Below are 21,546 nucleotides of genomic sequence, written 5' to 3'. Positions count from 1 at the left end.
AACGACTGGGTCGGGTCCATAGATACAGAACGACTGGGTCCATAGATACTGAACGACTGGGTCCATAGATACTGAACGACTGGGTCCATAGATACAGAACAACTGGGTCCATAGATACTGAACGACTGGGTTGGGTCCATAGATACAGAACGACTGGGTCCATAGATACTGAACGACTGGGTCCATAGATACTGAACGACTGGGTCGGGTCCATAGATACTGAACGACTGGGTCCATAGATACAGAACGACTGGGTCCATAGATACTGAACGACTGGGTCGGGTCCATAGATACAGAACAGAACCGATGGAACGAACGACCAGCCTGCTCGAGTAGCAACCCTAGTTTTGTGTCTGGACTATATCTTGTGGAAGGACAAAATAGTATGAATAAATTAATCAAAATAAAGTTATTTAAATTATTATTTTTTAAATTATGAAAATATGTCAATCCTTATTTTTTAAAATATATTGGTAACCTAGTTGTATAAAAGTGAAAAAGCCCTCGAAGGCGATGTTTGGAAGATTTATATATCGGCACGTATTGCCGGTGTCCAATATTTTCCTCCAAAAACACCGTCTTCTCTGGCGTTATCGCTGAAGGACTGAAGGAGTGTAGTTAATAACCAAAATCTACGGGTCGGCGCTGTCCTCACTTCCTCGTACAGCGCTGGGTCACTACGGAGAGGAGAAGGTACATGCTCTGATGTTTTTAGGCTTTTTCTCTGTAATTTTAATGTCAAATCAATCACATTTATTTTATATAGCCCTTTAAAAAGCTGAATCTGATGTGTTTTAGTGCTGGGCTGGAACGAAAACCTGCCCTCTTAGTAGCTCTCCTTATTAGAGCAACCCCCCCCCCCCCACGAGTCAACAATGTCCTCATCAGATAATGTCCTCGCAGCTCTCTCTCGTACGCCGGGCCCTGATTGGATGGAATAACCAAACACCTGTGACGTCAGGTGACCTCGATTGGTCGCAGGAGGCGGAGCCTGGTGTCATCTCCGTGGAGTCCACACAGAGAGAAGTAAGTACAGAGGAACTGAGAGAGACGGGGAGAGAGGGAGAGGGGTGTGTGTAGAGAGAGAGGTGTGTGTAGAGAGAGGTGTGTGTGTAGAGAGAGGTGTGTGTGTAGAGAGAGGTGTGTGTGTAGAGAGAGGTGTGTGTGTAGAGAGAGGTGTGTGTGTAGAGAGAGAGAGAGGTGTGTGTGTAGAGAGAGAGGTGTGTGTGTAGAGAGAGAGAAAGAGGTGTGTGTGTGTAGAGAGAGAGAGAGAGATGTGTGTGTGTGTAGAGAGAGAGAAAGAGGTGTGTGTGTGTAGAGAGAGAGAGGTGTGTGTGTGTAGAGAGAGAGAAAGAGGTGTGTGTGTGTAGAGAGAGAGAAAGAGGTGTGTGTGTGTAGAGAGAGAGAAAGAGGTGTGTGTGTGTGTAGAGAGAGAGAGGTGTGTGTGTAAAGAGAGAGCTGTGTGTAGAGAGAGAGAGAGAGGTGTGTGTGTGTAGAGAGAGAGAGGTGTGTGTAGAGAGAGAGGTGTGTGTGTGTAGAGAGAGGTGTGTGTAGAGAGAGAGAGAGAGAGGTGTGTGTAGAGAGAGAGGTGTGTGTGTGTAGAGAGAGAGAGGTGTGTGTGTGTGTAGAGAGAGGTGTGTGTGTGTAGAGAGAGAGGGGTGTGTGTGTAGAGAGAGAGAGAGAGAGGTGTGTGTGTGTGTGTGTGTAGAGAGACAGAGAGGTGTGTGTGTGTAGAGAGAGGTGTGTGTGTGTAGAGAGAGAGAGGTGTGTGTGTGTGTAGAGAGAGAGAGGGGTGTGTGTATAGAGAGGTGTGTGTGTGTGTGTGTGTGTGTGTGTGTGTGTGTGTGTGTGTGTGTGTAGAGAGAGAGGTGTGTGTATAGAGAGGTGTGTGTGTGTGTGTGTGTAGAGAGAGAGAGAGGTGTGTGTGTAGAGAGAGGTGTGTGTGTGTGTGTGTGTGTGTGTGTGTGTGTGTGTGTAGAGAGAGAGAGGTGTGTGTGTAGAGAGAGGTGTGTGTGTGTGTAGAGAGAGGTGTGTGTGTGTAGAGAGAGAGAGGTGTGTGTGTGTAGAGAGAGAGAGGTGTGTGTGTGTGTAGAGAGAGAGAGGTGTGTGTGTGTGTAGAGAGAGAGAGGTGTGTGTGTAGAGAGAGGTGTGTGTGTGTAGAGAGAGAGAGGTGTGTGTGTGTGTGTGTAGAGAGAGGTGTGTGTGTGTGTGTGTAGAGAGAGAGAGATGTGTGTGTGTGTGTAGAGAGAGAGAGAGAGAGGTGTGTGTGTAGAGAGAGGTGTGTGTGTGTGTAGAGAGAGAGAGGTGTGTGTGTGTGTGTGTGTGTAGAGAGAGGTGTGTGTGTGTGTGTGTGTGTGTGTGTAGAGAGAGAGAGGTGTGTGTGTGTGTGTGTAGAGAGAGAGAGAGAGAGGTGTGTGTGTATAGAGAGTTGTGTGTGTGTATAGAGAGGTGTGTGTGTAGAGAGAGGTGTGTGTGTAGAGAGAGGTGTGTGTGTGTGTGTAGAGAGAGAGAGGTGTGTGTGTATAGAGAGGTGTGTGTGTGTGTGGAGAGAGAGAGGTGTGTGTAGAGAGAGAGAGGGGTGTGTGTAGAGAGAGAGAGGTGTGTGTGTGTGTGTGTGTGTAGAGAGAGAGAGAGGTGTGTGTGTAGACAGAGGTGTGTGTAGAGAGAGAGGTGTGTGTGTGTGTGTGTGTGTAGAGAGAGAGAGGGGTGTGTGTAGAGAGAGAGAGAGGTGTGTGTGTGTGTGTGTGTGTAGAGAGAGAGAGAGGTGTGTGTGTGTGTGTGTGTGTGTGTGTGTGAGTGTGTGTGTGTGTGTGTGTAGAGAGAGGTGTGTGTGTGTAGAGAGAGAGAGGTGTGTGTGTGTAGAGAGAGAGAGGTGTGTGTGTGTGTAGAGAGAGAGAGGTGTGTGTGTGTGTAGAGAGAGAGAGGTGTGTGTGTAGAGAGAGGTGTGTGTGTGTGTAGAGAGAGAGAGAGGTGTGTGTGTGTGTGTGTGTGTGTGTGTGTGTGTGTGTGTGTGTGTGTGTGTGTGTGTAGAGAGAGAGAGACAGAGCCCTTGATCCTCTCTACTGTAGCAGTGGAGCCAGTAAACACTCTGTGGTGAGAGAGACAGATGTAGTTGGCATCCTGACTCCACACATGAGGTGACCACAACCCCCTGATCTCAACCCTCCTCTCCTTCAGGACTACAACATCTCCCTAAAGAACTACAACCCCCAGAGAGACGGGGACCACCATCCCTATGGACCTGATCTCAACCCTCCTCTCCTTCAGGACTACAACATCTCCCTAAAGAACTACAACCCCCAGAGAGTATCACAGAGACGGGGACCACCATCCCTATGGACCTGATCTCAACCCACCTCCTTCAGGACTACAACATCTCCCTAAAGAACTACAACCCCCACAGAGTATCACAGAGAAGGTGACCACCATCACTATGGACCTTCTCACAACCCCCTGAGTTCCACAGGACTACAACTCAACATCTCCCTAAAGGACTACAACCCCCAGGGTTCTGAGCGGAGCAGCCATGAGCGCAGCAGCAGCGGAGACCCAGGTGAAGTGTGTGCTGGTGGGGGACAGTGCTGTTGGGAAGACGGCCCTCCTGGTTCGCTTCACCTCAGAGACGTTTCCTGACTGCTACAAACCGACTGTGTACGAGAACACTGGAGTAGAAGTCTACATGGACGGGGCTCCGGTAGGAATAATACACTTTACAATAATACACTTTACGATAATACACTTTACAATAATACACTTTACAATAATACACTTTACACTTTACAATAATACACTTTACGATAATACACTTTACAATAATACTTTACAATAATACACTTTACACTTTACAATAATACACTTTACGATAATACACTTTACAATAATACACTTTACAATAATACACTTTACAATAAAACACTTTACGATATTACACTTTACAATAATACACTTTACAATAATACACTTTACTATACTACACTTTACGATAATACACTTTACAATAATACACTTTACAGTAATACACTTTACAGTAATACACTTTACAATAATACACTTTACGATAATACACTTTACAATAATACACTTTACAATAATACCCTTTACGATAATACACTTTACAATAATACACTTTACATCATTTAACTACTACAATAATACACTTTACAATAATACACTTTACAATAATACACTTTACGATAATACACTTTACAATAATACACTTTACGATAATACACTTTACAATAATACACTTTACGATAATACACTTTACATCATTAAATACTACAATAATACCCTTTACATAATTTAACTACTATAATAATACACTTTACATCATTTAACTACTACAATAATACACTTTACAATAATACACTTTACTATAATACACTTTACAATAATACATTCTACAATAATACACTTTACTATACTACACTTTACGATAATACACTTTACAATAATACACTTTACATCATTAACTACTACAATAATACACTTTACAATAATACACTTTACAATAATACATTTTACATCATTTAACTACTACAATAATACCCTTTACATCATTAACTACTACAATAATACATTTTACATCATTTAACTACTACAATAATACCCTTTACATCATTAACTACTATAATAATACACTTTACAATAACACCCTTTACAATAATACACTTTACATCATTAACTACTATAATAATACACTTTACAATAATACACTTTACAATAATACACTTTACATCATTAACTACTATAATAATACCCTTTACATCATTAACTACTATAATAATACACTTTACAATAATTTACCTACTACAATAATACACTTTACATCAGGGCTGTTCAACTGGCGGCCCTCGGACCATTTCCGGCCTGTTTATTCATTTAGACTGGTCCTTATGTATGAGCGGTAATGAAAGATCTGCCAGATAATCCACCGTTCAGCGCCAAGCAATACGGCGATTGGCTGTAGTGTGGTTGTTAGTGGTTTCCAGAGCTTATGTAGGGCATGTTGATTTCTATTTTCTTCATATGAATTTGTCTCCAGTGTTTTTGTGAATGATTTTGTTTTAAATATATAAAATATTCTGACGCCCCACTCCTGAAAGCTACAACTCTCAGGAACACGTTTCCCTCGGTGAATTCTCACGTGGACTCGTTAGAGAGTGGGACTAAACGACCTAATGTCTGAGGGAAAGGAATTCAAAGGATGTATTTTATTTTTTATTTAACTTTTATTTAACGAGGCAAGTCAGTTAAGAACAAATTCTTATTTACAATGACAGCCTAGGAACAGTGGGTTAACCGCCTTGTTCAGGGGCAGAACGACAGATTTTTTTTTTACCTTGTCAGCTCGGGGGATTCGATCCTGCAACCTTTCGGTTACTGGCCCAACGCTCTAACCACTAGGCTACCTGCTGCCCCGTTACCTTATTTATCTTTGTGTTTATTTATTGAGATGCTTAGTTTTCAGATGGTTTTGAAATGACGTCTAACTACTTTTTAAGAAGCTTTGTTAATAGTTGTGTAAATAATTGGTGAGCGAGCGTTGCCCCCTTTTCAAGGATGATGATCGCATTGTTTTGGTTGCTCCTCAACTCACTTCTGTCGACCCCCCCCCCCCCATTTCTGTCCTAATTAGTTTCAGCGACATTTTAATTATAAGAAAAGTGTGTGTGCATTGTTTTATTTTTATTTTTGTATTTTGTTTTACAATTCTTCCAAAGAATAATCGCAGGTGGAACATTTTAGGCTGAAATGAACCTTCTTTTGTTTTTTACGTCTGTCCCCTGTAATAATATAGTTGAATAGCCCCCTGCTTTACATCATTTACCTATCGCGATAATACCACTTTACATCATTTACCTATCACGATAATACACTTTACATCATTTACCTATCACGATAATACGCTTTACATCATTTACCTATCACGATAATACGCTTTACATCATTTACCTATCACGATAATACGCTTTACATCATTTACCTATCGCAATAATACACTTTACATCATTGAACTATCACGATAATACGCTTTACATCATTTGCCTATCGCGATAATACGCTTTGAATCATTTACCTATCACGATAATACCACTTTACATCATTTACCTATCGCGATATTACCACTTTACATCATTGAACTATCACGATAATACGCTTTACATCATTGAACTATCACGATAATACGCTTTACATCATTTGCCTATCGCGATAATACGCTTTGAATCATTGAACTATCGCGATACATTAACACGATAGTGTCAACACCACGACACACTGGAGAGGTCTGATGGTCACCTGATCAGGAAATATCTCTCACATCCTTCATGACCTTTACACCCTGATGATAACGAGGCTGTTTATCCCTGCGGTGTGTGTTTCACATCCTTTACACCCTGATGATAACGAGGCTGTTTATCCCTGCGGTGTGTGTTTCACATCCTTTACACCCTGATGATAACGAGGCTGTTTATCCCTGCGGTGTGTTTCTTACATCCTTCATGACCTTTACACCCTGATGGTAACGAGGCTGTTTATCCCTGCGGTGTGTGTGTTTCATCTTTTAATGCTTTATTTAAAGTGCATCTCGACGTCACAAGAATAAAACATTTTAAAACATTACAAACAAGATTTTGAAAGAAGTTGAAAAAAAAGACAGTATTAAAAAATAATTGTATAATTAAAACAACAAAAAAAAAAAATACACATTTTATAATGTATTTGTTTCACTCTCCAGATCAACCTGGGTCTGTGGGACACGGCAGGAAATGACACGTTCAGACAGATCCGTCCGATGTCCTATCAGCAGGCGGATGTGGTCCTGATCTGCTACTCCGTGGCCAACGCAGCCTCCCTCGCCAACGTCAAGCACAAGTGGCTGGTAGAGGTACGGGACTACCTTTTCTACTCTCTGAATAGATCCTTCTGGAAGTGTTTTGTGTGTGTTTTTATTGGATAGAGAGAGAGAGGTGAAAGGTCAGAGAGAGAGAGAGAGAGCTGAAAGAGCAGTGGGACGGATTCCAACCCAGCGCTACGTAGAACACAATCTCCAGAGGCAGCAGCAGCTTATACCGCTAGACCAAATAAAAATAAAGAAATAAAAAATAACATTTTATATTCGTACAGACTTACGTCTGAAATAATCATTGAGTCGATTCAGGAAGTAGACACCAGATCAGTAGTGATCGGATTCCATTTTTCTTCTCTCAGTGAGAAGAAATTAGAATTAGAATTTCAGTTTACTTCCTGGGTTAACTGAATTAGAATGGAATTCAGCCCAACTCTGGCTTCATATTATGTATCCAATACATGTTTAAAACTATTTAACTATAACAAAATGGTTTTTAAAAACATTTTTAACGTCATTTGTAGGTGCTCTGGCTTCATATTGTGTATCCAATACATGTTTAAAACTATTTGACTATAACAAAATGGTTTTTAAAAACATTTTTAACGTCATTTGTAGGTGCTCTGGCTTCATATTGTGTATCCAATACATGTTTAAAACTATTTGACTATAACAAAATGGTTTTTAAAAACATTTTTAACGTCATTTGTAGGTGCTCTGGCTTCATATTATGTATCCAATACATGTTTAAAACTATTTGACTATAACAAAATGTTTTTTTAAAACATTTTTAATGTCATTTGTAGGTGCTCTGGCTTCATATTATGTATCCAATACATGTTTAAAACTATTTGACTATAACAAAATGGTTTTTAAAAACATTTTTAATGTCATTTGTAGGTGCTCTGGCTTCATATTATGTATCCAATACATGTTTAAAACTATTTAACTATAACAAAATGGTTTTTAAAAACATTTTTAACGTCATTTGTAGGTGCTCTGGCTTCATATTTTGTATCCAATACATGTTTAAAACTATTTGACTATAACAAAATGGTTTTTTAAAACATTTTTAACGTCATTTGTAGGTGCTCTGGCTTCATATTGTGTATCCAATACATGTTTAAAACTATTTGACTATAACAAAATGGTTTTTAAAAACATTTTTAACGTCATTTGTAGGTGCTCTGGCTTCATATTATGTATCCAATACATGTTTAAAACTATTTGACTATAACAAAATGTTTTTAAAAAAATTTTTTAACGTCATTTGTAGGTGCTCTGGCTTCATGTTGTGTATCCAATACATGTTTAAAACTATTTGACTATAACAAAATGGTTTTTTAAAACATTTTTAACGTCATTTGTAGGTGCTCTGGCTTCATATTTTGTATCCAATACATGTTTAAAACTATTTAACTATAACAAAATGTTTTTTAAAAACATTTTTAACGTCATTTGTAGGTGCTCTGGCTTCATATTGTGTATCCAATACATGTTTAAAACTATTTGACTATAACAAAATGGTTTTTAAAAACATTTTTAACGTCATTTGTAGGTGCTCTGGCTTCATATTATGTATCCAATACATGTTTAAAACTATTTGACTATAACAAAATGGTTTTTTAAAACATTTTTAACGTCATTTGTAGGTGCTCTGGCTTCATATTGTGTATCCAATACATGTTTAAAACAATTTGACAATAACAAAATGGTTTTTAAAAACATTTTTAATGTCATTTGTAGGTGCGTGAGAATCTTCCTCGTGTCCCGGTGCTGGTGGTGGCCACTCAGACGGACCAGCGTGACACCGGGCCTTACCGCGCCTCCTGCTCCTCCGCCGCCGAGGGCAAACGCCTAGCCCAGGACGTACGGGCCAAGGGATACCTGGAGTGCTCGTCGCTGAGCAACCGCGGCGTGCAGCAAGTGTTCGAGTGTGCGGTGCGGACGGCGGTGAACCAAGCCAGGAAACGGACGCGTCCACGGATGTTTGATATCAACAGCTGCACGGTGTTTTGACCTTTGACCTCTAAACCTTTGGGACCTCCTAGGGTTGGGGATTGGTGATCGGTGGATACCCGAAGCCTCTAACGACTGCTCTAGGATCAGGACTCGGGCCCAGTGGCGACTCAGACTTGGACTCAACACCAGGGACTTGGGACCGGACTGGCGGCTTAGTGACTCGACTACATCACTGTATCTGACTTGAACTATTCAAAGTTCTGTCTGACCCAGGACCTGTGGTTTTTTGGGGGAACTCTTGTTTAACTGTTTTTTTTGTTGTTGTTTTTTTTTTTAAACCAAGCTGTCTAAACAAACAACAGTACACAGACAGACAGTCTGTCTAAAAGCCCCTAACTTTTAAACCGTTTTGTGTGTGTGTGTTTTGGTGTGTGTGTGTTTTGGTGTGTGTGTTTTGATACAACTCCTGTGTACTCCTTCCTGTGTACGGAAGCTTTTGTTGTGCCGTAAGACAGTAAGCCTCCCAATGTGTCATTTTGACCTCTAACCTTTTGATGACTGGACACGCGGATCTGTATACGACCCTCCGTAAGGGGGGGGCCCCCTCAACCCCGCCAAAATGGGAAATCGTTTTTTTAACTACCTGGGCCTGTGTTCACAAATCGTCTCGGACTCTGATCTAGAGTCAGTTTCACTTTCTAGGTCATAATTTCTAGGTCATAATTTCTCTAGGTCATAATTTCTAGGTCATAATTTCTAGGTCATCGTGAATCAGATTATATCGATCTGAACTCCTATTCTGAGATGCTTTATGAATACAGGCCATGGAAGCACAGACGGTCTGTGTGAGTTTGAAAATCCCGAACTCTCAAACTGGTTTTTCTTTCTTCTTCTATATTTTGTCACTTGTTTTGATGTCTGTTATTCGATAGATTTAGAGGAGGGTTTCTAGAGATTTCAGTCAATAACATCACCAGAGACGATCAGGTATTTTAGATGGGACGGTAACAGAGACGATCAGGTATTTAGATGGGACGGTAACAGAGACGATCAGGTATTTAGATGGGATGGTAACAGAGACGATCAGGTATTTAGATGGGATGGTAACAGAGACGATCAGGTATTTAGATGGGATGGTAACAGAGACGATCAGGTATTTAGATGGGATGGTAACAGAGACGATCAGGTATTTAGATGGGATGGTAACAGAGACGATCAGGTATTTAGATGGGATGGTAACAGAGACGATCAGGTATTTAGATGGGATGGTAAACAGAGACGATCAGGTATTTAGATGGGATGGTAACAGAGACGATCAGGTATTTAGATGGGATGGTAACAGACGATCAGGTATTTTAGATGGGATGGTAACAGACGATCAGGTATTTAGATGGGATGGTAACAGAGACGATCAGGTATTTAGATGGGATGGTAACAGAGACGATCAGGTATTTAGATGGGACGGTAACAGACGATCAGGTATTTAGATGGGACGGTAACAGAGACGATCAGGTATTTAGATGGGATGGTAACAGACGATCAGGTATTTAGATGGGATGGTAACAGACGATCAGGTATTTAGATGGGATGGTAACAGAGACGATCAGGTATTTAGATGGGATGGTAACAGAGACGATCAGGTATTTAGATGGGATGGTAACAGACGATCAGGTATTTAGATGGGATGGTAACAGACGATCAGGTATTTAGATGGGATGGTAACAGAGACGATCAGGTATTTAGATGGGATGGTAACAGACGATCAGGTATTTAGATGGGATGGTAACAGACGATCAGGTATTTAGATGGGATGGTAACAGACGATCAGGTATTTAGATGGGATGGTAACAGAGACGATCAGGTATTTAGATGGGATGGTAACAGAGACGATCAGGTATTTAGATGGGATGGTAACAGACGATCAGGTATTTTAGATGGGACGGTAAACAGAGACGATCAGGTATTTAGATGGGACGGTAAACAGAGACGATCAGGTATTTAGATGGGATGGTAACAGAGACGATCAGGTATTTAGATGGGATGGTAACAGAGACGATCAGGTATTTAGATGGGATGGTAACAGAGACGATCAGGTATTTAGATGGGATGGTAACAGAGACGATCAGGTATTTAGATGGTAACAGAGACGATCAGGTATTTAGATGGTAACAGAGACGATCAGGTATTTTAGATGGGATGGTAACAGACGATCAGGTATTTAGATGGGATGGTAACAGAGACGATCAGGTATTTAGATGGGATGGTAACAGAGACGATCAGGTATTTAGATGGGATGGTAACAGACGATCAGGTATTTAGATGGGATGGTAACAGAGACGATCAGGTATTTAGATGGGATGGTAACAGAGACGATCAGGTATTTAGATGGGATGGTAACAGAGACGATCAGGTATTTAGATGGTAACAGAGACGATCAGGTATTTAGATGGGATGGTAACAGACGATCAGGTATTTTAGATGGGATGGTAACAGAGACGATCAGGTATTTAGATGGGATGGTAACAGAGACGATCAGGTATTTAGATGGGATGGTAACAGACGATCAGGTATTTTAGATGGGATGGTAAAATTGTCCGCTTCCAGGAAGACGTTGTAAACTTTTTTAATTTATATCCTTGACAAGTAATTTTTGTTGTTGTTGTTTTATTTCAGTTTAAAATTGAAGAAAACAACACAAGTCGACAACGTCTATTTCCGTTCTCCGTCTATAGATGTTAAAAGTTATCCTTTTGTAAAGGTATTCCAGCTTGTGATTTGTGCCTGTAACATAATTCATAAATAAACGAATGACCTTCCACCAGTCAATTCTACTTAGAAATCAGAATATTTAAAAAATATCTTTGTTATGCCGTAATAACTAGGAGTAGGAAAACGATGTGTTTTAAAAAGTTCTGGTTAGTACTGACACATGAATATCTCTCTCTCACACACACACACACACACACACACACACACACACACACACACACACACACAGGATGAGGGATGATGACAGTGTTGTGTTGTGGTGAGGTGAAGGTTGAGATCATGGATATAAACCGCAGCAGCTTTAGTTGGCAGTTAGTAACAGTCTCTAGAGCTCTGTAACATTAACCCTGACAGTCAGTAACAGTCTCTAGAGCTCTGTAACATTAACCCTGACAGTAACAGTCTCTGGAGCTCTGTAACATTAACCCTGACAGTCAGTAACAGTCTCTAGAGCTCTGTAACATTAACCCTGACAGTCACTAACAGTCTCTAGAGCTCTGTAACATTAACCCTGACAGTAACAGTCTCTAGAGCTCTGTAACATTAACCCTGACAGTCAGTAACAGTCTCTAGAGCTCTGTAACATTAACCCTGACAGTAACAGTCTCTAGAGCTCTGTAACATTAACCCTGACAGACAGTAACAGTCTCTAGAGCTCTGTAACATTAACCCTGACAGTAACAGTCTCTAGAGCTCTGTAGCATTAACCCTGACAGTCAGTAACAGTCTCTAGAGCTCTGTAACATTAACCCTGACAGTAACAGTCTCTAGAGCTCTGTAACATTAACCCTGACAGTCAGTAACAGTCTCTGGAGCTCTGTAACATTAACCCTGACAGTAACAGTCTCTAGAGCTCTGTAACATTAACCCTGACAGTAACAGTCTCTAGAGCTCTGTAACATTAACCCTGAGAGTCAGTAACAGTCTCTAGAGCTCTGTAACATTAACCCTGACAGTCAGTAACAGTCTCTAGAGCTCTGTAACATTAACCCTGACAGTAACAGTCTCTAGAGCTCTGTAACATTAACCCTGACAGTAACCGTCTCTGGAGCTCTGTAACATTAACCCTGACAGTAACAGTCTCTAGAGCTCTGTAACATTAACCCTGACAGTAACAGTCTCTGGAGCTCTGTAACATTAACCCTGACAGTAACAGTCTCTAGAGCTCTGTAACATTAACCCTGACAGTAACAGTCTCTAGAGCTCTGTAACATTAACCCTGACAGTAACAGTCTCTAGAGCTCTGTAACATTAACCCTGACAGTAACAGTCTCTAGAGCTCTGTAACATTAACCCTGACAGTAACAGTCTCTAGAGCTCTGTAACATTAACCCTGACAGTAACAGTCTCTAGAGCTCTGTAACATTAACCCTGACAGTCAGTAACAGTCTCTGGAGCTCTGTAACATTAACCCTGACAGTAACAATCTCTAGAGCTCTGTAACATTAACCCTGACAGTAACAGTCTCTAGAGCTCTGTAACATTAACCCTGACAGTAACAGTCTCTGGAGCTCTGTAACATTAACCCTGACAGTAACAGTCTCTGGAGCTCTGTAACATTAACCCTGACAGTAACAGTCTCTAGAGCTCTGTAACATTAACCCTGACAGTAACAGTCTCTAGAGCTCTGTAACATTAACCCTGACAGTAACAGTCTCTAGAGCTCTGTAACATTAACCCTGACAGTAACAGTCTCTAGAGCTCTGTAACATTAACCCTGACAGTAACAGTCTCTAGAGCTCTGTAACATTAACCCTGACAGTAACAGTCTCTAGAGCTCTGTAACATTAACCCTGACAGACAGTAACAGTCTCTGGAGCTCTGTAACATTAACCCTGACAGTAACAGTCTCTAGAGCTCTGTAACATTAACCCTGACAGTCAGTAACAGTCTCTAGAGCTCTGTAACATTAACCCTGACAGTAACAGTCTCTAGAGCTCTGTAACATTAACCCTGACAGTAACAGTCTCTAGAGCTCTGTAACATTAACCCTGACAGTCAGTAACAGTATCTGGAGCTCTGTAACCCTGACAGTGGTTTTTAGTTAGTAGTCAGTTACAACAGTTAGGGCTGGTTTCCCAGACACAGATGCAGCCTGATCCAGGACTTAAAAGCTTTCTGAATGGAGACTGACTGATATGTTATTATGTAACAGGTACATGTCGATCAATACCCTGACTGATATGTTATTATGTAACAGGTACCTGTCGATCAATACCCTGACTGATATGTTATTATGTAACAGGTACCTGTCGATCAATACCCTGACTGATATGTTATTATGTAACAGGTACCTGTCGATCAATACCCTGACTGACTGATATGTTATTATGTAACAGGTACCTGTCGATCAATACCCTGACTGATATGTTATTATGTAACAGGTACCTGTCGATCAATACCCTGACTGATATGTTATTATGTAACAGGTACCTGTCGATCAATACCCTGACTGACTGATATGTTATTATGTAACAGGTACCTGTCGATCAATACCCTGACTGACTGATATGTTATTATGTAACAGGTACCTGTCGATCAATACCCTGACTGATATGTTAGATCAATACACTGACTGTAAATCACTCTGGATAAGAGTAAGAGAGTGTTTGTTACATACAAACTAAAGAACAATGTAAATATTACTTTATTCCCGGACTAGACCAGGTTTAATGTGCAATAATAACCAGTCCCTCAGCCTCTCTACCTCTGGAACACCAATATTATACTACTACTACTATATAGTCTGTAATACGGGAAACCAGTCCCTCAGCCTCTCTACCTCTGGAACACCAATATTATACTACTACTATATAGTCTGTAATACGGGAAACCAGTCCCTCAGCCTCTCTACCTCTGGAACACAAATATTATACTACTACTACTATATAGTCTGTAATACGGGAAACCAGTCCCTCAGCCTCTCTACCTCTGGAACAATATTTTAACGTGGCTTCAAACTACAAAACTCAGACTGTTTAATTCTGTTTTAGGAGTCGTGAAAAGCTGTTGCTCTGTGTGGTCACAGCGCTCTGATATCTACGGAGCTACGCTTTCGAATGCTTCTCTCCTACAACCCCGTCACATGAAACCATCTCCCCCTGTCTGTCTGTCTCTCTCCCCCTCTCTCTCCCCCTGTCTCTCTCTCCCCCTGTCTCTCTCTCTCTCTCTCTCTCTCTCTCTCTCTCGCTCTCTCTCTCGCTCTCTCTCTCTCTCTCTCTCTCTCTCTCTCCCCCTGTCTGTCTCTCTCCCCCTCTCTCTCCCCCTGTCTGTCTCTCCCCCTGTCTCCCTCTCTCTCTCTCTCCCTCTCTCTCTCTCATCCTCCCCCTCTCTCTCACCCTCTCCTCCTCCCTCCCTCTCTCTCTCTCCTCTCCCCCTCCTCCCCCTCTCCCCTCCCTCACCTCTACCCCTCCCCCCTCTCCTCTCTCCTCTCCTCACCCCCCTTTCTCTCCCCCTGTCTGTCTCTCTCTCTTTCCTCCCTCACCCCCCTCTCCTCTCCCCTCCCTCTCCCCTCTCCTCTCCCCCCTCTCCTCTCCCCCTCCCTCTCCTCTCCTCTCCCCCCTCCTTCTCCTCTCCTCTCCTCACCCCCCTCCCCTCTCCCCCCTCTCCTCTCCTCCCCCCCTCCCTCTCCCCCCTCCCTCTCCCCCCCTCCCCTCTACCCCCCTCTCCTCTCCTCTCCTCTCCTCACCCCCCTCCCCTCTCCCCCCTCTCCTCTCCTCTCCTCTCCTCCCCCCTCCCTCCCCCCCTCCCTCTCCCCCCTCCCCTCTACCCCCCTCTCCTCTCCCCTCCCTCTCTCCTCTCCTCTCCTCTCCTCACCCCCCTCCACCTCCCCCAGCAGCAGGAAGCACCTGCTTTATCATCTCTTCACCACAGAAACCCAGTGACACACTGAAGCCTCTCACAGCAGTTTGTACTCTGGCAGTTCCTGTCTACATAGTGGTTAGTTACATATAGTATTATACACATATAGTTTTATATACATATAGCATTATATACCTATAGTATTAAATACCTTAACTCAGTGACACACTGAAGCCTCTCACAGCAGAATGTACTATGGCAGTTCCTGTCTACATAGTGGTTAGTTACATATAGTATTATATACATATAGTATTATATACCTATAGTATTATATACATATAGTATTATATACCTATAGTATTATATACCTATAGTATTATATACATATAGTATTATATACCTATAGTATTATATACCTATTATATACATATAGTATTATATACCTATAGTATTATATACATATAGTATTATATACCTATAGTATTATATACATATAGTATTATATACCTATAGTATTATATACATATAGTATTATATACCTATAGTATTATGTACATTTAGTATTATATACCTATAGTATTATACACCTATAGTATTATATACCTATAGTATTATATACCTATAGTATTATATACATATAGTATTATATACCTATAGTATTATATACCTATAGTATTATATACCTATAGTATTATATACATATAGTATTATATACATATAGTATTATACATATAGTATTATACATATAGTATTATACACATATAGTATTATATACATATAGTATTATATACATATAGTATTATATACCTATAGTATTATATACATATAGTATTATATACCTATAGTATTATATACCTATAGTATTATATACATATAGTATTATATACATATAGTATTATATACCTATAGTATTATATACCTATAGTATTATATACCTATAGTATTATACACCTATAGTATTATATACCTATAGTATTATATACCTATAGTATTATATACCTATAGTATTATATACATATAGTATTATATACCTATAGTATTATATACATATAGTATTATATACCTATAGTATTATATACCTATAGTATTATATACATATAGTATTATATACATATAGTATTATATACATATAGTATTATATACCTATAGTATTATATACCTATAGTATTATATACATATAGTATTATATACCTTAACTACAGTACTGTATACCTATAGTATTATATACCTATAGTATTATATACCTATAGTATTATATACATATAGTATTATATACATATAGTATTATATACCTATAGTATTATATACCTTAACTCAGTGTAACGGCTTGTCTGTGGTGTGGCGGAAAGAAGCGCAGGAAGCAGCGAACACTGTGTGGTGATTTTAATCAAACCACAACGTACAAAATTAAAGGGCTCCCAACAACAGGGAAAATACAGTCGAACAAAACGCAGTCGACACACAGAAGGACAATCCCGCACAATAGGGAGCGGGCCAGCTGAACTAAATAGCCCTCCTAATGACTAACTCAGGGCAGGTGAGAAAACATAAAAAAAGGAAAAAACAAAAAGGGAATCGGTGGCAGCTAATAGGCCGGTGACGACGACCGCCGAGCGCCACCCGAGCAGGAGGGGGCGCCACCGTCGGTAGGAATCGTGACACTCAGTGACACACTGAAGCCTCTCACAGCAGTTTGTACTATGGCAGGTCCTGTCTACATAGTGGTTAGTGACATATATTATACAATATTATTTAGCTTAACAGTATTATATAGTATTTATTTAGCATTATATACAGGGGTGGAAAAAGTACTAAAATTAGTAAAAGTAAAGATACTTTAATAGAAAATGACTCCAGTAAAAGTCACCCGGTAAAATACTACTTGAGTTAAAGTTTAAAAGTATTGTAACGGCTGTCGTCGTAATGAGACCAAGGTGGCCTAACCAAAATAGATAACAAAAAAACCCTCTCTATGGCCAGGGCGTTACAGTACCCCCCCCCAAAGGTGCGGACTCCGGCCGCAAAACCTGACTCTGAAGGGGAGGGTCCGGGTGGGCCCTCCTACGGCGGCGGCTCTGGTGCGGGACGTGGACCCCGCTCCACCCTTGGCTTAGCCCACTTAGGTGGCGCCCCTAGCTGCGCCGGAGGACTGGCGGGCGACCCTGGCGGCTCCGGACTGGCGGGCGGCTCTGGCGGCTCTGGCACAGGATAAACCAGGCTGGAGAGACCCCCTGGAGGCCTGGTCCGAGGAGGAGGCACAGGATAAACCGGGCTGTGGGGTAGCACTGGAGTTCTGGTGCGTAGGCTTGCCACCCATACTCCAGGCTGAATGCCCACTTTTGCCCGGCACGGGCGGAGCGCAGGCATAGGCCGAACTGAGCCCTGCCAGCGTACTGGGGACACCGTGCGCTTTACCGCATAACACGGTGCCTGACCAGTACTGCGCTGCCTCCTGCAAGCACGGGGAGTTGTCTCAGGTCTCCAACCTGACTCCGCCACACTCCCCGTGTGCCCCCCCAAAACAATTTGGGGGGCTGCCTCTTGTGCCTGTTGCGCTCCCTTGCCTCATACCAGCGCCTCTCAGCTATCGCCGCCTCGATCTCCCACTGCGGGCGGCGATAATCCCCAGCTTGAGCCCATGGTCCTTTACCGTCCAGTAATTCCTCCCATGTCCACGACTCCCGATAGCTCCTCTCCTGGTGCTTCTCCTTCTTCCGCTGCTTGGTCCGTTTTTTGGTGAGTGATTCTGTAACGGCTGTCGTCGTAATGAGACCAAGGTGCAGCGGAGGATGTGTGTTCATCTTAGAAATTTAATAGAAAAAGAGAACACTTTACAAAAATAAACCAAAGACGACAGCAAAACAGTCCTGTCAGGAAAAACTCTAAACAGAAAACACTCCCCCACAAACCCCAAAGGAAAAACAGGCTGCCTATGTATGACTCCCAATCAGCAACAACGAACTACAGCTGTTCCTGATTGGGAGCCACACACGGCCAACCAAAGAAACAAACCAACATAGAACGCCCACCCATGTAACACCTTGGCCTAACCAAAATAGATAACAAAAACAAACCCTCTCTATGGCCAGGGCGTTACAAGTGTTTGGTTTTAAATATACTGAAGTACCAAAAGTAAAGGGAATTGTCACAATCGTCGTAGTGAGTGGACCAAAACGCAGCGGGTGAATGTATGCTCATCTTCTATTATTAAAAAAAACAAAAAACACTTATACTAAACAAACGACGAAAAAACAGTCCTGTAAGGTTCACTGACAATACACGGAGACAACTACCCACAAAACCCATGGGAAAAACACCCCCCTACTAAATAAGACCTTCAATTAGAGGCAACGAGGAACAGCTGCCTCCAATTGAAGGTCAACCCAAGAAAATTAAACATAGAAATTGACACACTAGAACAAACATAGAAATATACTAACATAGAACATAAACCAAAAAACCCCGAAACACATAAAACAAACACCTCCCTGCCACGCCCTGACCAAACTACAATAACAAATAACCCCTTTACTGGTCAGGAGGTGGCAGGAATTGCTAAAATATATTTAAGTAGTAAAAGTAAAAGTATGAATAATTTCAAATTCCTTATATGAAGCAAACCAGATGGCACAATCTTTCTTGTTTTTTAAATTTACGGATAGCCAGGGGCACACTCCAACACTCAGAAATTATTTACAAAGGAAAGCATTTGAGTTTAGTGAGTCCTCCAGATCAGAGGCAGTAGGGATGACCAGGGATGTTCTCTGTTTAGTGAGTCCTCCAGATCAGAGGCAGTAGGGACGACCAGGGATGTTCTCTGTTTAGTGAGTCCTCCAGATCAGAGGCAGTAGGGAGGACCAGGGATGTTCTCTGTTTAGTGAGTCAGATCAGAGGCAGTAGGGATGACCAGGGATGTTCTCTGTTTAGTGAGTCCTCCAGATCAGAGGCAGTAGGGATGACCAGGGATGTTCTCTGTTTAGTGAGTCCTCCAGATCAGAGGCAGTAGGGATGACCAGGGATGTTCTCTGTTTAGTGAGTCCTCCAGATCAGAGGCAGTAGGGACGACCAGGGATGTTCTCTGTTTAGTGAGTCCTCCAGATCAGAGGCAGTAGGGATGACCAGGGATGTTCTCTGTTTAGTGAGTCCTCCAGCTCAGAGGCAGTAGGGATGACCAGGGATGTTCTCTGTTTAGTGAGTCCTCCAGATCAGAGGCAGTAGGGATGACCAGGGATGTTCTCTGTTTAGTGAGTCCTCCAGATCAGAGGCAGTAGGGATGACCAGGGATGTTCTCTGTTTAGTGAGTCCTCCAGATCAGAGGCAGTAGGGACGACCAGGGATGTTCTCTGTTTAGTGAGTCCTCCAGATCAGAGGCAGTAGGGATGACCAGGGATGTTCTCTGTTTAGTGAGTCCTCCAGCTCAGAGGCAGTAGGGATGACCAGGGATGTTCTCTGTTTAGTGAGTCCTCCAGATCAGAGGCAGTAGGGATGACCAGGGATGTTCTCTGTTTAGTGAGTCCTCCAGATCAGAGGCAGTAGGGACGACCAGGGATGTTCTCTGTTTAGTGAGTCCTCCAGATCAGAGGCAGTAGGGACGACCAGGGATGTTCTCTGTTTAGTGAGTCCTCCAGATCAGAGGCAGTAGGGATGACCAGGGACGTTCTCTGTTTAGTGAGTCCTCCAGCTCAGAGGCAGTAGGGATGACCAGGGATGTTCTCTGTTTAGTGAGTCCTCCAGATCAGAGGCAGTAGGGATGACCAGGGATGTTCTCTGTTTAGTGAGTCCTCCAGATCAGAGGCAGTAGGGATGACCAGGGATGTTCTCTGTTTAGTGAGTCCTCCAGATCAGAGGCAGTAGGGAGGACCAGGGATGTTCTCTGTTTAGTGAGTCAGATCAGAGGCAGTAGGGATGACCAGGGATGTTCTCTGTTTAGTGAGTCCTCCAGATCAGAGGCAGTAGGGATGACCAGGGATGTTCTCTGTTTAGTGAGTCCTCCAGATCAGAGGCAGTAGGGATGACCAGGGATGTTCTCTGTTTAGTGAGTCCTCCAGATCAGAGGCAGTAGGGAGGACCAGGGATGTTCTCTGTTTAGTGAGTCCTCCAGATCAGAGGCAGTAGGGATGACCAGGGATGTTCTCTGTTTAGTGAGTCCTCCAGATCAGAGGCAGTAGGGATGACCAGGGATGTTCTCTGTTTAGTGAGTCCTCCAGATCAGAGGAGGGGAGGACCAGGGATGTTCTCTGTTTAGTGTGTCCTCCAGATCAGAGGAGGGGAGGACCAGGGATGTTCTCTGTTTAGTGAGTCCTCCAGATCAGAGGCAGTAGGGATGACCAGGGATGTTCTCTGTTTAGTGAGTCCTCCAGATCAGAGGCAGTAGGGATGTTCTCTTGATAAGTGTGTGAATTAGACCATTTTCCTGTCCTGCTAAACATTCAAAATATAACCAGTACCTTTGGTTGTCAGGGAACATTTATGGAGTAATAAGTACAATATTTTCTTTAGGAATGTGGTGAAGTAAAAGTGATTAGTTAAGTAATGTGCAGATACACCCAAAAACTACTTAAGTAGTACTTTAAAGTATTTTTTACTTAAGTACTTTACAACACTGATTATATACCTTACCAAAAGTATTATATAGTATTATATATACCTTACCAACAGTATTATATAGTATTATATATACCTTACCAACAGTATTATATATTACACAGTATTATATATTATATAGTATTATAAACCTTACCAACAGTATTATATATTACACAGTATTATATATTATATAGTATTATGTATACCTTACCAACAGTATTATATATTACACAGTATTATATATTATATAGTATTATATTTACCTTACCAACAGTATTATATAGTATTTTGTTCCCTACCAATAGTATTCTATATTATATTCCTTACCAACAGTATTATATATTATATAGTATTATATATACCTTACCAACAGTATTATATAGTATTATAAGCCTTACCAACAGTATTATATGGTATTATAAACCTTACCAACAGTATTATATATTACACAGTATTATATATTATATAGTATTATAAACCTTACCAACAGTATTATATATTACACAGTATTATATATTATATAGTATTATGTATACCTTACCAACAGTATTATATATTACACAGTATTATATATTATA

The 21,546-nt window shown here is 41.5% G+C and overlaps 1 protein-coding gene across 29 annotated transcripts in view; it reads left to right on the top strand.

The window, feature by feature from the left end:
* The window catches only part of LOC115184397 (rho-related GTP-binding protein RhoH), a 28,879-nt gene extending 17,241 nt beyond the window's left edge, over positions 1–11,638 (top strand). For 7 of the 29 annotated variants that reach the window (XR_003874338.1, XR_003874341.1, XR_003874342.1 and 4 more), the window contains 2 exons: positions 9,867–10,966; positions 11,027–11,638. Coding sequence is in view for 7 of the 29 variants with exons in the window: in XM_029745351.1 (XP_029601211.1) it covers positions 3,527–3,694; positions 6,740–6,889; positions 8,597–8,869 (591 nt within the window). In the remaining 22 variants the exon portion in view is untranslated. Of the gene's footprint in view, positions 1–506; positions 694–903; positions 1,027–3,177; positions 3,695–6,739; positions 6,890–8,596 lie in introns of those variants that run through there. The other 22 variants (XM_029745351.1, XM_029745352.1, XM_029745353.1 and 19 more) reach the window with 22 other exon arrangements.
* The last annotated feature ends 9,908 nt before the right edge of the window (positions 11,639–21,546 follow it).

Source organism: Salmo trutta, unplaced genomic scaffold (assembly GCF_901001165.1).
Source record: "Salmo trutta unplaced genomic scaffold, fSalTru1.1, whole genome shotgun sequence".
Taxonomy (NCBI): Eukaryota; Metazoa; Chordata; class Actinopteri; order Salmoniformes; family Salmonidae; genus Salmo; species Salmo trutta.
The sequence above is the reverse complement of the archived record's forward strand: the minus strand, read 5'-3'. Positions and strand labels throughout refer to the sequence as shown.